The 18,896-nt window shown below is 41.1% G+C and overlaps 1 protein-coding gene across 1 annotated transcript in view; it reads left to right on the top strand.

Moving 5' to 3' along the window:
* The window catches only part of ULK4 (unc-51 like kinase 4), a 511,681-nt gene that overhangs the window by 153,819 nt on the left and 338,966 nt on the right, over positions 1–18,896 (top strand). Inside the window, exon 20 of the mRNA XM_075271240.1 lies at positions 12,418–12,579. Coding sequence (XP_075127341.1) covers positions 12,418–12,579 — 162 coding nt within the window. The remainder of the gene's footprint in view (positions 1–12,417; positions 12,580–18,896) is intronic.

The raw sequence follows: 18,896 nt of genomic DNA, 5'->3' as shown, positions 1-18,896 counted from the left end.
TGTATCTCACCAATATAAGTTCTTTTTCGAAGTCTTCCTGAATCTTGCAATTCATACAACTTGCAAAATACTCCTCTCTTCCCCCTTAATTGCAAGTGAACGGAACGAGAAAAACAGGAAAAAACCAACCGTGCTTGGCTCGCCACTGTTAAATAGCCATGAAGTAACGGAGGAAGGCTGGCTCGCCACTGTTAAATATCTTGTATTTGCCGGTGAGACTTGTGTCCACTGTTAAATATCCGGACCTGGCCTTGTCCACGATAGGAAGAAGTCAGCTTGTTATAAATCAGTGTAGAGGTTTATTAATATCTTGAAGGAAAACACAGGAACAGGGAAAATGTCCAAATAATACAAATATCAGTCAATGTCAATAGCTTACATCTTCAGAGAAGTTAAATCATCTGGATATCTTGTAGTTACAGCTTGGTTCATGCTTGTCATCTGGTTGGTGGACTTGGGCTGGTTACGACGTCCATGGATGTCCATCTGCCTGGACCACCCACCCTGGTGTTCCCAAAGACAGACCTCCTGGTCTTCCCCTGGTCTTCCCAAAGACAGACCCAGACATGTGTATTTCTTACTCATTTATATTCATGAGAGTGGGTGTTACCTTCCATCTTGTAGCTATGTAAGGAGATTTCTAAAATGGTCTACTCTAACCGCACCCATGCACCCAAAATATAAGACTATGATGTCAGTAGAGTGTTAACCCCATGTCTGCTAGAGAATATTGTAAATATATAATATTTAACACTCTCCGCATGACTCGTGCAGAGATCTCGCGGCAAGCAAATGGACCCCATTGTAGTCTATGGGGTCCATGTGTTTCACTGCACATCACTTGTAGATGTGTTCGGTAGTCTGTTCTGGGGGGTCCCTATGTGGACTTTCCGAACGGATTACCAATCGAAGATATGAACCAAGGGTAAGATCTGACAACAGCAGGTAGCTTGTTTGTTCACCGCTCCCATATTTTTTATTTACTGCACAAACAATCTGATAAATAGGCTACAATAAAAAGATCAAAAATATATCCCAATGATGACTCTCACTATATAGCAAGCTTTAGTAGGGAAAGGTTCAATAGAAACTGCAATACAGCAGCATTTCAATGGGTTGTTCAAAAGTTAGAGGAGTAAAACTAGATGCCGGAAATCTTTTAGTTTGCAATATGCCTCACAAAAGAAAAGGGACTGTGTCTTTAACCTGTTTGCACACCAGGGACCCAGAGGCAGAGCCTATGGTCCAAGATGGCTCTGATCACGAGCATTTAACCACTCAGTTGCCAAATGCCACCATGGCATGTGGGTTGTTACTTTTAACTTCCTTATTGGGATTAGTAACAGTCCCCCACTGTGCGATCACGACAAGCATCCCGCTACCATGTTTTCTAGTTCTAGTTCTGGGTCATTGTGATTTTGGTGATACTGGGTGCCTGGTGCTAGAGTGACAAAGGATGAGTAAGAAGGTGAGTAATTTATAAGATTTTTTGCAGATAGTTTTAATTCTTGAAAACTCCTTTAAACATTATTTTACCGTTTACTTATTGATGTAGTTTGTGAATCATTGTAAATTCATTACTTTTGCTTATGATTTACTAATCTTGACTTATAGCCTTTAGTATAGCCTATTCATTTGCTGTATTAACAGTTCTGCAGGCTTCTGAGCTGGAATCTCAAATCATTCCCTCCTGACTCAATATCTGCACATATCTTTCCTTGTTGTGTTCTAGAAAGTGTAGTTTGTATATAACAAATTAAACAATGATCTGACCTAGAAGAAAAGCTCTAGCTCTTGCAGAATAAAATGGCCGTACACCTCAATTAGATTTTTTCAACTGGGTGAAGGATGTCAATCTGTTCATAAGAAAGCTTAAGTATAATAATATTAATAATTAGTAATATTCAACAGCGTAGGAGACAGGTCCAGGAATAGGGCATTTCTGAGGAAGACATAGATCTCCATCAGGAAGTTACGGTATGTCTCTAATGCAGATAGGTAAACGTGTGAAGGAGGAAGGACCCTTCAGTAACCTTAAGATGCCCTCAACTAAAATGGCCCCCATTGGAGATGCTACTCCATTGGATGTTTCCTTACTGTAGTAACAGACAGAATCATACATCTTCAAACCAGTCCCTTACATAATTTGACTTCAGAAGAAGCAACGGCTTTGGGTACTGTCACCCAAAATAAGATCATTATCAAACCCGCCAATAAAGTGGGTAAACGTGGTAGTCCTTGACAGGGACCACTGCGTTAACCTCTGTAAAGATATTCTTAGAGATGCTAGCTGTTATCAACAACTTTCTTCTAATCCTACAACACGTTTTATTGGAGAAGTGAGAGAAATCCTCCTTAGGGCCCGTGCACACAGAGTTAACGCGAGCGCATTTTAGCATAATACACGTGTATAGAATACACGTGTAAGAATAACTCTCCCATTGACTTAAACGAAATTTTTTACACGTTTAAAAAACGCGTGTAAATACGTGTCGTATTTTTTAGCGTGTATTTTGACGTGTTTTTTACATGTGTAAAAAATTTCATTGAAGTCAATGGGAGTGTTATTTTTACACGTGTATTATGCTAAAATGCGCTCGCCTTAACTCCGTGTGCACGGGCCCTTACTGCTAAGAATGATAGATTGATTACTGAAACAGAATTCATGTTCCTCCTACCTACAATTCCCCGTGAATGAACGAGAAGGCAGCTGTGCTTCCGCCGCGCCATTCATTCAAGCACTGAGGCACAGCTACAAAATCAGACAGGAATAGGACCTGCTCCAAATTTTATGGCCCGGACTGTCGGCTCGCACACGGTACCGTGTAATTCACAGTCATATGTACGGGTCCATAGGTATTAATAGGTCAGTGTGCTATCTGGGAAAAACCTGGATAGTACACTGACCTTTCCCATGGTCGTCTGCAAGGTGCTTTAATCTGTGACTAGTTTCAACTCTATTGCAGTGATTAAATGATTTCCACATATAAAAATGTGTCATATGCGCCCTTCACAGTGAGTGAATAGGCGAACCAGCACTTGACTTGGTGAATCATACATATTATCAAAGCCTGTAGCATCATTGAGGATGGTGTATCTGATGATAATTTGTTGGCCGCTCTCAACTGAAGCCAGAAGAAATGTGAATACAGCTTTGTAAATAATACAGCAATGCTGGTTATGTACTGGGTGCTATTGTTGTTACTATGGACACATATGGATTGCGCCTTGTAAACTAATGTGGTTATAAGCTAGGCTATCTCTGTAACAGACTTGTCTATTCACGTATGGAATAAGGCTTTTTGGTTTTGTCTGTTTTTATCTCCAAATGTAAGGTAACCTACATCACATACTAATCACGGGTGTATCCCGTAGGTGATGCATATATACCACTAGACATTTCAGGCTACCCCTTGAACCCAAGAACTAGAAATCAAAGTTTCCCATAATTAGTATGTGATGTAGGTTACCTAGCTATCTAGCTTCAATGTGAACATTTCCCTACCCCTGTTCTATCCAGTCCTAGATTGGACCTAACTCTGCCACATTGTACTATTATCAAGATTACTCAATAATAACCGAGGTAAAACGTCATTTCAATAGGGTTTAGGTTTTCTACCAGATGCATTCTCCTACAGTATTGATTTTTTTTTCTTTAATGCAAATTGTGAGCCCCATACAGGGCTCACAATGTACATTTTTTCTCTATCAGTATGTCTTTGGAGTACGGGAGGAAATCCACGCAAACATACAAACTCCTTGCAGATGTTGTCCTTGGCAGGATTTGAACTCAGGACTGAAAGGCTAGAGTGCTAACCACTGAGCCACCGTGTTGCCCTTCCTACAGTGTTGATTGTATCGGCTGCAGTCTGGAGAGTATCACTAGTATTAGGGCCATCAACTTAGACTCCTTTGTGTTTGCATGGGTCTCCTGTTGTATTTGTATTGTCTGATACAGGGTTTTTTTTGTTTTTTTTTTAAAATTTTGAAAAAAATGGACAGCAAACAAGCCCATTAGAAATAAATACATAAAGCAATTCACATGTCTGTTTTTTCATGGAACAAGAGACACTAAGTAAAAAATAATGGCATGCGCTATTTAATTTTTGTCTGCTCATCTTGGCCATTCAAGTCTATAGGGCTATGAAAAAAATAAGTGTGAGCAAACAAACAACATCCGTGTACTATCCGTGTTTCACATATTCATTGTTAGGTGATTTTGTACTGAAAAACAAACCACGTCCTAACACAAACTTGCTTCTATGTCCACTGGTCTGGACAGCTGTGGTACTACTGAGTTTCTCAACAATTAAAGTATTAAAATTTTGGAAATCCCCGATAAGTGTGCAAAACTACTAGGCATAGATGACATATGAACTCTAAGACTATATAAAAAAAATCTGCCACTGAAATTGATCCGTAATGCAGGCTTCAATCTGCAGCTTTTCAATTTATGCTAGGAATTTTCACCTTAGTTGTTGCCCTTTGCAATGCATAAAGTTAATGTCATGGCAAATCCTTATTTAGATTACTGTATATACTCGAGTATAAGACGAATTTTTAAGCACAGTTTTTGTGCTGAAAATGCCCCCCTCGGCTTATACTCGAGTCAAGCAAAAAATAATTTATTTATTTTTTTATTTTTTATTTATTTATTTATTTATTTATTTTTTTATTTTTTGGGGGGTGGGGGTTATGACTAGCCGCAATAGTAATGTACAGAATCTCCCATAAAATAGTGAAATAAAACAGAAGCTTTAAAAAATATAATAAAAAAATAAAATAAATAAAAGTTCTAAATCACTCCTTTCCCTAGAATATATATAAAAGTAGAAAATGACTGTGAAACACATACACATTAGGTATCCATGTGTCTGAAAGTGCCCGGTCTACTGAATATAGGGGATCTGCAGTGCTCCTGTTCCGTCGGGAAGGGGTTAATAGGAACACTGCAGATACCCTATATTCAGCCAGGCTGAATTGCATGTGGGGGGAAAAAACACAGTCCTCAAGTTCAGGGAAGGGGCAGACAGACGACCAAAACACCCCCTCCCCTTCCCCTTTTTCAACTACTGCACCCAAAAACCATTTTAATTTTTGAAATTTTCCAGTAGCTGCTGCATTCCCCCCCTAGGCTTATACTCAAGTCAATAAGTTTTCCCAGTTTTTTGTGGTAAAATTAGGGGGGGTCGGCTTATACTCGGGTCAACTTATACTCGTGTATATACGGTATATCTACTATTCTTCTACGTTGCAAGATTTCTACCTGCAATTCTGCAGTGGAAAATGTGCAAGAAGTACGTCCCCTTAAGGACAATATCCATAACCTATTACAAAACCTGCAGACTTCTCTATGTGAAAAGATGTAGAGTCTGAATGTTATAGATCTTATAAAACCAAAGGTCAAGATCCTTGCTTGTAAGCTGTAGCTGGCCACAAACAAATAAGTGAAACAAATATGGATAGAAAAATCAATGCAACTTCTTACTGATCAGCTTTCGGTATTCTCGTATCCAAATGTCTAATAAATACTGCCTTGTACCTTTTATTTTTGTTGTATCATTTTTTTTTCCCTGTGAAATAATTGGATATTGGAGGTCCTTTAAAATAATGCACATTCAATGTCTTGTCACTATCAGATTTAATAAAAAATGAACATGAATAATTTTGTCATCTCCATTGTTACAATAATTAGTTCCTATTCTGCCATTATCTCCATCTTCATAATGAACTGCATATAATCATATTATAAACTCAGAAATTTTCAGGTTTTAATTTGCTTAATATTGGTTTTGTGAAGTTTTTCCCTTTCTTTGACTTATGCTAATAGCCTTGTTGTACTAGTCTAATTAATCTGCCGAGTCTTCTTCCCTTACAGTGTTTACATTGGCTCGACTGAATCATACAATTAAACTGTGCATTTCCCCTATTTTATTTAATTGTAGTGCCAATTATGCCAACTAATCAATAGATGTATAAATGAAGACACAGCGTAGCCTCGCATTCAGTAAATAATTCAGCGGGATAAGTCAGCGTTCCTTCTGCATCCACCCAGTGCATTTTATGTGATGGTAATCCTTGGGAAGGATAGAAGCTATTAAAAGCAAGGATAATTGATGTATGGGAGCTTTCAATTAATTCCTAGAATTATCTTGTGCTAGTCTTACATTCAGGGTTGGACTGGGGTATCTAGGGCCCACCAGTGGAATTGTTTCTAGGGGCCCACCGCCAGGACCCTGCAAATCAGCGGTACCAAAACACGACGGCTAAAGGTAATAACATATCAGGAGCCATGCTGCTTACGCAATATACCATGGCCACCACTGCACTACCTAAACCTACTGCTACACCTTGTATGGCAAGTGAACAGTGCGGCTCCTAGAAATGTTATCATTACCTGTAGCTGCTCTGTCCTGGAAAAAGCTGATCTGCAGAGGTCCTGGCTTTATATCATCACAGATGTAATATTGATGGTCTATCCTAAGGACAGGCCATCAATATTAGAAACATGGATAAATCCTTTAAAGTGGTTGTCCAGGAATTGGAGCAACTCATGTGCCAGACGGCAGGTGTAAAATAAAAAACAAGTAAAAAAGCATACTCATCTGTCTCCGTTGTCCGCCGCCAGTGTCTGTTCAGTCTCGTGCTGGCGCCTCCATGCTGGGAGTCCTGCACCTCATGTGATTGCTGAGAACAATTAGGTACAGGATTTCCAGAAATGAGTTGCCGTCCATGAGACTGAACAGATACAGGCGGGGGACAACGGGGTGCTGGGGACAGGTCAGTATCATTTTTTTTTTTTTTTTTACACCTCTATGGTGGCCGCTACAGTGATAACTCCTGTTTATAGACAACCTCTTTTAAGGGGTTTTCTGAGCCAAATCTTGTATGGCCACTTCACTGTTTCCCATCATACAGTGGCCTCTTCACTGGTCCCCATCATACAGTGGCCTCTTCACTGGTCCCCCATAATGTATGGAGAACAGTGATGGGGCCATTATATAGTGTGGGAGCAGTGATGGGGTAACATCCTGTGTAGAAAGGGGATGTTAAACTGTGTGGGACATATTAAAGTGGTTGTCCAGGGTTAAACTTTTTATGGCCTATGCTCAGTATAGGCCATAAATACCTGAAACCACACATTGCAAAAATGCAATGTCTTTGGCTACTACAGAAAAAAAAAAGTGTTTTACAGAATCAACAAAGTGAATGAAATTTACCTCATCCACATGTTGCAGGAAAAAATAAGATGTGGAGCAGCCGCAAACTCTAAAAGGTGTGCGCTTCTAAAAAACATGGCCAGTTACTTTCAGCTACGCAATCGGGAGAAAGTACAGGGAAAATGCATTAAAAACGCAATGAAAAATACTGTGGAAATAAATACACCATTATTCACCGCTATTTTTTTTCCACAGGGTGTTTAGCTGAGTCTCGCTGTTGGGCCTCATCCTGATCATCTCAATATACTGTGTACTACACTGTAAGGGTGTATTCACACAGAAGAAAATGGCGGTGAATTTGGTGTGGAATTTGAGCGCTGAAAAAAAAGCCTCCCATTGATTTCAATGGGTTCCTTTTTCTGCTAGCTGAAAAAGGCATTGAAGTTAATGGAAGGCTTTTTTTCAGCGCTGAAATTCAGCACCAAATTCAGCGACATTTTCTTCTGTGTGAATGGTCAATAAGGCAAAGGCCCTAGGTAGCATCCCACAGTAAAAAAAAAAAACGCTGCAGGAAAACCCCCGGCAGCAACGCATGAGTTTTTCCCACACCGCTTATTGCAGAAACCCCACAGAGGTTTCCTCTGAGGACTTTCTGCTTCCTTTATATCTATAGGGACACTGCCGGTGTGTCTGTAGATATAAGTGACATGCTGCGATTTCCAAAACCACAACAGTTATAGAAATTGCAGTGTGTCCGCTGTATGTATTTTACTGCAATGTGTGGATGGGACCTCACACACTATATACCTACACACTCAGGCCTGGTTCACATCTGCGTTCAGTAATCCGTTCGGGGAGTCCGCATGGGCGCTCCCCCCCCAAACAGACTACCGAACACATTAGCAAATGGTGTGCAGTGAAAGCACACGGGCTCCATAGACTATAATAGGATCTGTGCGCTTTCTGTGCGGTGTCTGCAGAGAACATGCGGACAGAAAAGTACGATCTACTTTCCTGTCCCCATGATTAGTGTGGACACCACACGGACCCCATTATAGTCTATGGGGTCGTTGTGCTATCCCTGCACACCACTTGCTAATTCTTTTGGTAATCTGTTCAGGGGGGTCCCCATGTGGACTCCCCGAACGGATTACCAAACACAGATGTGAATCAGGCCTTATATATATATACACCATATATACTTTCACATATACATTATTATAGCATATATACTCACACATATGCATTTATATACATTCATATACCATATATATATATATATATATATATATATATATATATATATATATATATATATATTCAATTCTATGAATGTATATGAATACTATATATACTCACATATATACATACACTCACCCATACACATTATTATAGCATAATGTATATACTCACACATACCTGTATACAAACACACAATACTCACACAGTATACAAGATTGAGGGGATATCATCACTCCATATGGAGAGAACCACCGTTAAGGTGTGTGGAGTCTTATTAAGCCACGAGCGCTCCACTGTGCAAAGCAATATGGGAAGAATATGCAAATCTGACTTCCATGATGTAATTAGGAAGCCTATACAGTATACAAGACGCATACTTTAAACAAATTTATACATATATATACATATTAAACATACATTTTTTACCAAAAGATTATACTAACCTTTGTCAGAAGCGAAGCATCGCAGCAGACTGCTCCTGTCTTCCCCATACAAATCAAATCAAATAGGCTTTATTGGCACGTCCAAATGGATATTTGGCATTGCCGAAGCTAGTAAAGTGTGTGGGGGGGGGGAGTTGGAGTCGATACACTCCGATGTGAGAGATGAGGCTATAGTTTATGAGGGGGAGGGGAGAAGTTCAGGCAGCATGGACAGGGAAGAAAGAAGCGATCGCTACAGCAGATAAGTGAGAGGATTAGAAGTGGCCATTAGCTAATGCTGAAGCTTTACCTGGTGTCCTCCTATATTTTTACTTTCCCTATATATCGGGAGGGCACCATGTACAGCTTCTGCATCAGCTAACGGAGGCCCATGTGTGTTGAGGCAAATGCATTGCTCAGGATCCCGTTCGGGCCCCTGAACAATGCATCTACAGTGGCTAAATGAGGAATTAACATTCAGGGGTCGGGGCCCACCGGGGGATTCACCGGTTCCTTGGTGGGCCAGTCCGACCTTGCTTACATGGTAGGGGTATATTTTATTGATTAGTATATGATATATTTTCATAAGATTTTGGATGTAAATGTTTAATGTCATTACCGTGACGCTCCTAACATTGGACATTGTGCCCTGAGCAAATTATATTCATGATTGTTTCTTGTATACGTTAAAGGCTGCATCTAGTAAATTCAGCAAGCACTTATGTCTGAAGTGGAAGGACAAAGATATGTGCCATGAATGTCTGGAAGAAATGCTGGGTTGTTGGTTGCGGTTGCACTTTTGCAACCCACACACAGTCTATCAGTCCTCTCTCCATTCCTTTAGGCTTGTCTACAGTGTGCGAAGTCTGGTATTACTATAGGTGCAGGGACTTTGTGCAATTCATCACTTTCCTATGATGCATTACACATGCCAATGGAAATTCGAGGATTGCCTGTAGAATTAGCATTTCACTATCCTACCCCCGATTCAATGCTAGCTACAGGATTCTGACTATTTGCATCACGTACTGTATCTTGGATGTCCTCTATATGTAGCCTGGAAGTATGTGTGCACAGTGGCATTACCATTACTACTGTCTATAGTATCAGATGATATGTGTAAATAAATCATGTTCCTATTTATCTGATCATCATGGCTGCTGTTTAAGATAGATAGATAGATAGATAGATAGATAGATAGATAGATAGATAGATAGATAGATTAGCCATGACATGAAAACCACTGCCAGGGGAAGTGAAAAGTATTGATTATCTCGTGATAATGATCCTGTCAAAGGGTAGGATATATAGGCAGCAAGTGAACAGTCATCTCAAGTGTAAGGATCTGCACCGCACCTACAACCCTGGGAACATATGTTGAGAGCTATAGTAATAACTGGTATCCACAGAGAAAATAGAGCTATTTATATAGCACCAACATATTACTCAACACTTTACAGATATTGTCATCATTCTCTGTCCCTAGTAGGGTTCACAATCTAAATTCCTATCCCGAGTACCCAGAGAAACTCTCACAAGCATAGAATATTCAAACTCCATGCAGATGTTGGCTTTGAACCCACGGCCACAGGGATGCAAGACAACAGTGATATCCACCGAGCCACCATGCTGATCTCTTATAATTCATTGTAAGACTAAGACAAGAGATTATATATATATATATATATATATATATATATATATATATATATATATATATATATTAAGCTGATGGCCGGCCAGGTTATGGAGGGGGTGTACATCTCACCCAGACAACTAAGGTGGGTGAGATGAGAAAACTGCAGAAGGAATGTTTCTCAGCAGATAATTCTGTCTGCTGAGTGTTATTTCAAAGTTCTGTTTATTGGGCTGGATTTTATAGGAATGACAGGTAGGTTGGTAGTGGGACCTGTCATTCCACCCCCCCCCCCCTCCAATCCACACTTTGGGGATATTCCGGCAGCGACTCAGCTGCAGAGAGTCTCCTCGTCAAGGGAGCATAAGAAGTCAACTCCAGCAGCAGACTGTGGCAGAGCTGGGCTAGAGAGTCAAAGAAAGAGGTCATATTTTTGGAGCTGTGTCCTGAGTGATTCTACTGGCTTTTGATTTCTATTACTGTAGGTGAGATAACCTATTCTATGTTTAGTTAGAGCCTAGCCGGGCAGGTATTATTTTTGTATTGTTTCCTTTTGTTGCTGCACTACGTTTTTGAGTGGAAATAAATTCTACCTTTGTTTTGGACTAAAGAATCTGGACTTTTGTGTCTATGCCACCCCACCTAGCAACCCCAGACCCTGACAATATATATATCCTCTGGTATATACAGGGGCATAGATATAGGGGGTGCAGCCATAGCAGCCACTTTTGGGCCTTAACCACACATAAAATATACCACTGTTATACATTGAACAAATTTTGTAGGAGCCTCATTTCAGATTTTTTCCTACGCGCTTTAAACTGCGTCTCGGAGTGGATATTCAGGGTTGCCAAAGGACTATAATGAGCTGTGCACCCGTATGTCCATTACATGACCATGGACTGTAAATCACATGATCATGGATGGACTTTTATCCTCAGAGAGTAAGCAGAATGAATGACAGCAGCCAGAGATCTAGAAAAGAGGAGGAATTGATACAGAAAATATATCGGAAAATTGTACAATCTTTTATTATACAAACAATAACATTGGTCTCTCAATATTGGTCAGAAAGTTGCCCACCCCTTTTAGTGACTGCAAAATTAAGGGCGCAAAATTACGTGGCGTATATGCTCGTAACTCCCATTGAAATCAATGGGATCTTTTTGAGCGCGCAAACTGCTGACACGCGTATACTTGCAAGATTGCGCTCCACTTTACTACGTGTGAATTCCCCCTATGCCTGCTAATACAGAAATGACTGTCAGTTATTGAGTATTACCACCCACTGGACTCCTTAGCCAGAATGAACTGGGATTTCAATCAATAGTTTAGCATGTCTAATGAATAGTTTTATACAAACTACCTATGAGTCTGCTCAGCTCCTTCTGCTCTATAATATAATGATTGCAGATTGGAAAAAAATCACATGGTGACAGTAGTCTTTGTGCTGTAAATATTCATGAGGTGTATTTGTAAAATATAGTTGGCCCAAACTAAGAAGGTCTCTCCTTCCGTTAGAGCTTCTATTTACCTCAATACTTTTATTTCTGTCTTGTGTTTTCCAGCTCTTTGTTTGAAAGCTTTTTGTTGCAAAACCACTATATAGATCAATAACACATGAAAATATTTGCATTTCCTTTTCCTTTATAAGAACGCAGCAATTATTTTGATACTTTCAGAGGAGAATGTTGTCTGGTTGTTGCTTGCAAGTGCCTGTAATCCGAGGACACATTAATGAGATATACATTGTAGCTAAGATTACAATAAGAATCCCATACACCTACTTCCTTATTTTATTAAGTGCTTGCCTGAATATTAACTGTTTCATTTTAAGAATAAGCACAACATGCGGACCATTGTGGAATTCTGTTCAAACATTCATAGGCTGGCAGGAATGTGTGTACTGCTCTTCAAAGGCAGAAGGATTAATATAAAACCTGATGTTTTTTAATAGGAAGAACCCATAATTCATCATATGACTGCAAAGATTATTGAAAATGTCTGCACAACAGTAACTTCACACGTCCAAGGGTTCATCAATGCAGAAATTGGGCCGGCACTTTGGTATTTGTTCACACATTCCACTGTTGATTCGCTTAGGATAACCGCCATATCGGTATGTATATTCATGCTTTTCTCTTCTTATAATATTTTCTTCAACATCAATTATACTGTATCAAATGTTTATTAGGATCAATCCTTATCTCTCCCTATATCTGCTATCAGACCCCCATACACATGATAAAGTGGTTGCCCAGTCCTGGTGAAACGGTTCAGCTGAGATTTATCTAATGTTTATGGCCAGTTTAATAGTCGTATATTATTTGTGTGCTCACCTCAAAAATGGAAATGAAAGTTATATAATATTATATAAATATTATAGTTGCATAATATTATATTATATCCACTATGGATAGCTCTACTACAAATGTATAAACTCAACACCTAAAAATATCTTGTATCAAAAATATATCAGAAAGACTCATTGAGTGGCCCTCTTTAGGAGCATACCTTGTAGACGATGGAAACAAACCATATGAATTTTCATGGTCTGCTTTTTAAATACTGACTAAAATGCTTTTGTGGCCTCTTTTTGTCCACAAATCACTATTGAAGAGTTTTTGACTTTTCTTGTGATGTACACAATGTACACAATGTTGGAATCAACTATAATTGTTTCCAAAATTGTGGTTCAGATATTGCATGTAGATGGAACTGCAATTGTGACCCCAAAATATTGAATACCTTTTTTTAAAAAAAATCTTTATTGTAATGTGATTTGAACCCCATGGACATAAAATACATATCATAAGGGAAAGTGGAGATTCAGTTCTCTTTGTCCCTTATCTAACTAGTACGTAGTAATAGCCAGTTATATACACACATTGCCAGATTTGTGATTCTATAACAATTAATGGCATAGGGGAGAATGTGTTGTGCTGTAAATAAGTGGTACAAATAGTTATATTTCTAGTGTTCTAGAACAAGCATATTTATATCTCTTATATATATCTTTTAGTTGTTGTCTGTCTACTGTTGTGTCTGGCTACTAACCTTTATTAGAACAGTAAAATAACAAACTTTTATAAACTCCTGTCATGTTGTATAGTCCATTATTATAGCCCTATTATTTTGACTAGTGACGTCTGAAGAAATTCTTACCTACATAATTCCTATTTCTTACCTCCTGTAGAACTGCACAAGAGTAAAGACATTTTATGTTTTTGCCTTAAATTTATTTTGTGGAAGTTTCTTGTGATTGTGTAATCCTATGGTGTGTATGGATGGCATCTATTTCTATTTATCCCTCTAAGACAGTGGTTCTTAACCAAGGTTCGATCGGACCCTAGGCCATATGCACGGTTCATTCATGTACCAGTTAAAAAACATATACCTATGTCTTGAATTTGAAAAAAAAATCCTATTTGATTTATCACTAAAGAAGGGTTCGGTGAATGTGCATATTAAACTGGTGGGTTCAGTACCTCAAACTAGGTTAAGAACCACTGATATAGGAGATTTTAACTTGAATTAAATCAATAAACATATAAACTAAATGCTGTTTATTGTACATGGTGTATGCTTGGTGGACGGTACAGTTGCCAAGAACAGAATACATGCATGTTATACCCTGAACATTACACGGTTGCCTCAGCATCTGTACCACCCAATCAGTTGTATCTCTCCATCAGGGGCAACTAGCAAAAACTGGGAACGCTAGTAAACTTTTGATTTGCCCCCCCCCCCCCCCCACACACACACAGCATAGCACCCCCTCTCCTAGCCCCCACACAGTATAACACCCCATTTACAGGAACTATAATGTCCCATAGCGGCCTCCAGACAATATAATATCCAATAGTGGTCCCTCCACACAGTATTATTTCCAACAGTGTCTCCTCCACACAGTATTATGCCCCATAGTTGCACCTCCACACAGTATTATTATTATTATTATTATTATTATTATTATTATTATTATTATTATTTGTCACGGGATCGTTAGAGTCTATACTATAGGCAATGTGTAATATATATTTCATGTGGAATGTATTCTCTAACCTGTTATATACATCAATGTGTAGTTGGCTGATTAGGGTCTAGTGTGTTAGCACATTGTATGCAAATACCTGTAACTAGTGAGGACCAGTGAGGACAATGGGTGGAGATAATCTGATCAGTGTCTCCAAGAAGATGTTGGATGGTGCATTGTCCATAGTAGACAGGGAGTCTGCTCTCCTTGGTATAGGTGAGGGGGGAAGGATCTGTGACTCAGCCCTTCCCACCCACAGATATAGGTGTAACAGTCTTAGTATATAGTTGTAGCTGGAGTTAGTATGTGTTAGCCGGCCTGTGCACAGCTCTGCAGAGAGCCAGGATTTAGTTACAGGACCAAGGAACCAAAGTTATCATTGGATTGTGACTTCTGTGGACTTATTGTTATTACGGTTGATGTGACCGCCGCCGGCTACTAACTTTGTGGATTACAATAAATTGCTGTTGTCTCCCAACCTCTTGCGTCCGTGTTGATTCAAAAGACCATCCGGAGGAAGACGTATACCTTTGCTCCGTGACAACTGGTTGGCAGCGGTGGGATCAACAGCGGACAGCGAGATGGACTACAGCAGCCCAGCGATTAATGGAGCCACAACCTCAGAATACAGGAACTGGACTATGGCAAGTCTACAAGTAAGGGCCCGGGAACTAAACCTGAGTTATCAGGGAAGAACGAAAGAGCAACTGATCGAGGCACTGGAGGAGATGACCCTGCAAAGCGACCATGAGGAGGGCTGCCCCCAGGAGACAGTAGAGATACGGGAGTGGCAGGTACAGACCCAAAAGAGCAGATGGGTTGTTTTGTATGAGGAGGAGTTGGCAGTGCTGGGGCTAGGAGCAACTGCAGAGCAAAGGAGTAGAGCATTACAGAGGGCTCAGGAAACGGAGAAGGAAGAACAGAGAATGGCGCATGAAAAGGAAAGAATGGCGCATGAAATGCGAATGGCTGAGATAACTACGCGGAATTATAATCAAACGTCGACCCCCAGCCCAACAGTGAGAGAACCACCATATGTCTCCCATAAACACTTCAAGACCTTTGATGAAGCGGCTGGGGATGTTGATGGATATTTTCAGGACTTCGAACACCAGTGCCACCTGATGGAAGTCCCAGAGAAGGATTGGGTCCGGTATCTGGTGGGGCACCTACGAGATGGGGCTGCGGAAGCTCTCAGAGCCATGGACCCTAGTGATCAGCGGGACTATGAGGCCATTAAAAGAGCGGTGCAGAAGTATTATGCAGTCACTCCAGAGACCTACCGAGTTCAGTTCCGCTCTTTGTCTTACAATGGGGGAAGCTCCTTCCACATGTTCGCCCACAAGTTGAAGCAAGCATGCAAGCACTGGCTAGAAGGAGAGGAGGCTGTCACAGTCGATAAGATCCTCCAAGTCATACTTAAGGAACAGTTCTTTTCCCAGTGCCCCGCTGAGATCCGTGAGTGGGTGCTGGAACGGAACCCAGCCACAGTGGAGCAAGCTGCTTCCCTTGCAGATGAGGGCCTGACCATCAAGCCGCAGTGGAAGAGGTTGTTTGCAGAGGAGCGGAAAACTACCACAGTCCGCCAGACACCCTTCATCCAGCCACCCACCTTTCGTGCCCGGCCACAGTGGATTACAATTCCCCCTCTACCCCTGCCCCAGCCCATCGGCCTCCAGCTATGAACAACCCTGTCCCTAGACAACGACCTACTGGAAGAATGCTAGAGCGCAGATGTTTTGGGTGCGGGCGGCCTGGACATTTGCAAGCTAGTTGCCCTGTTAACATGGGGGCACGGGCCACCGTGGCATCCCGGCCTATTCACTACCTGGGAACCACCCCTAGGACTGAAAGTTTGGCCCCATTTCCAGATGACTCCATGAATGACCCATCTGTTCCACCTCCAGGGGTCTATGGGATTCAGCCTTCCGCCACACATCCCGCAAACCTTCAGCGGAAGCACTTGCAGGAGGTCCTACTGGATGGCCGAACAGTTGTTGGATTCCGGGACTCGGGAGCTTTCCTAACGGTAGCGGACCCCCGAGTGGTTCGACCCGAGGCCCTAGAGGAGGGCCCTGGCCTTTCTATCGAGTTGGCAGGAGGTACTCGGAAACGTATTCCTAAAGCTACCGTGGAACTCGACTATGGTTATGGACCAAAACGATGCACAATTGGTGTGATGAGCGGGCTGCCGGCCGATGTTATGTTAGGCAACGATGTTGGAAATCTACAGTGCCACTTTGTGGGAGCAGTGACCCGAAGCCAAGCTCAGAGAGACGCCAACATGGATCGACCGGATTTTCTGCCAGATGCCAGCCCTTCAACTCTACAACTTTACCATTCAGTACCGCCGAGGGAACCAACACCAGAACGCAGATGGGTTATCCCGGCAGGAGGACATATGAGCTATAGAGACTGATGTGCATTCCCCAATTTACCTGTGTAGGCCAATTGTGTCATGCACATGTTTTGAGAGGGGGAGGGGTTGTCACAGGATGGTTAGAGTCTATACTATAGGCAATGTGTAATATATATTTCATGTGGAATGTATTCTCTAACCTGTTATATACATCAATGTGTAGTTGGCTGATTAGGGTCTAGTGTGTTAGCACATTGTATGCAAATACCTGTAACTAGTGAGGACAATGGGTGGAGATAATCTGATCAGTGTCTCCAAGAAGATGTTGGATGGTGCATTGTCCATAGTAGACAGGGAGTCTGCTCTCCTTGGTATAGGTGAGGGGGGAAGGATCTGTGACTCAGCCCTTCCCACCCACAGATATAGGTGTAACAGTCTTAGTATATAGTTGTAGCTGGAGTTAGTATGTGTTAGCCGGCCTGTGCACAGCTCTGCAGAGAGCCAGGATTTAGTTACAGGACCAAGTAACCAAAGTTATCATTGGATTGTGACTTCTGTGGACTTATTGTTATTACAGTTGATGTGACCGCCGCCGGCTACTAACTTTGTGGATTACAATAAATTGCTGTTGTCTCCCGACCTCTTGCGTCCGTGTTGATTCAAAAGACCATCCGGAGGAAGACGTATACCTTTGCTCCGTGACATTATTATTATTATTTATTTATATAGCACCATTAATTCCATGGTGCTTTACATTTGGGGGTTACATACAGTACACAGAATATACAGGTAGATATAATACTAACAATGACCAACTGGCACAGTGGGGTAGAGGGCCCTGCCCGCGAGGGATTATAATCTATGATTATGCCCCATAGTGGACACTATTATTATACTCTGGTGTCTTTTCAGACCCCAGAATATAATAATTGGAGATCCAGGGGAGGTGACAAACATAAAAACCAATGTTACTTACCTCTCCTAGGGTCTGGTGCACTCCCTGATACTTCTGGCCTACTTCAGTTTCAACAAAAACATCACATGGGCAAAGTCAGCAGTGCAATGCATAATGACACCGACCTGAGCCATGTGACGTCTGGGACATTTCTAAAGAGGTCAGGATATTACAAGGAGTCATGCGGGAGTGCAGGAGGGGTGAGTAACAATGTTTTTTAAGTTGGCTACCCCCTCTGGACCTCCAATCATTATATTCCGGGGTCTGAAAACTAGCAGTATTTGTTGGAGTTTGCAGGCCCACGTCCTCACTTATCCGTCCCGCTCCTGCTCAGACCCACATCCGCTTCCTCTTCTGCCCTCCAGGGGGCCGCAGCGACATGATATGGGAAACAGAATGGGAAGCGGAGGTAGCCATCAGCAGGAGCGGGCATCAGTAAGTATATAGGGCCCATTACCTCCTGGGGTGAAAAAGCAGGACAATAGATTGAAATTGCACTACTGAGGAATTGTGATTTCACTTGTTGTTTTTCTTTGTTAAGTCTTTATGACAGATTAGTAATGATGGGAATCAGGAGGACATGTTATCCGAATCTATCAGTCATGCAGTTGCAGGCTTTAGGCCTATAAACTCAGATGTTTATATTTCAGCAGACAAATTACATGATAAAAGCAGGCTTCAAATTTGTAGTGGTCTTTAAAGATCCCATGTTTTAACCTATTCCTGCATGTATACACCTAGATGGCAAAGTTACAAGGTTAGACAATAAAGACACCCCACTGCTGACAGCCTGGCAGTTTAGAAATTATTTAGTACTGATGTAATTAAATATAGGAGCTATAAAGTGGCAGCTTCTCCTTAATGTTTCATAATGTATCAGAATTGTAGATAATGGTTTCATAATTTCCCTATTCATAGAAGACTTTTTACCCATGAAAATATTGAAAGACTCGGGAGGAAAACTCTTCCTAAAAAGCTAATTACCTTTTTACAATGGCATTAAAAGTAGCGGAGAAACATTAACTTATAGAATAAAGACTGTGTCATTTTCAGGGTCAGCTACATGGAAAATCTTTGAATTAGGTG

This window comes from Leptodactylus fuscus, chromosome 4 (assembly GCF_031893055.1).
Source record: "Leptodactylus fuscus isolate aLepFus1 chromosome 4, aLepFus1.hap2, whole genome shotgun sequence".
Taxonomy (NCBI): Eukaryota; Metazoa; Chordata; class Amphibia; order Anura; family Leptodactylidae; genus Leptodactylus; species Leptodactylus fuscus.
The sequence above is the reverse complement of the archived record's forward strand: the minus strand, read 5'-3'. Positions and strand labels throughout refer to the sequence as shown.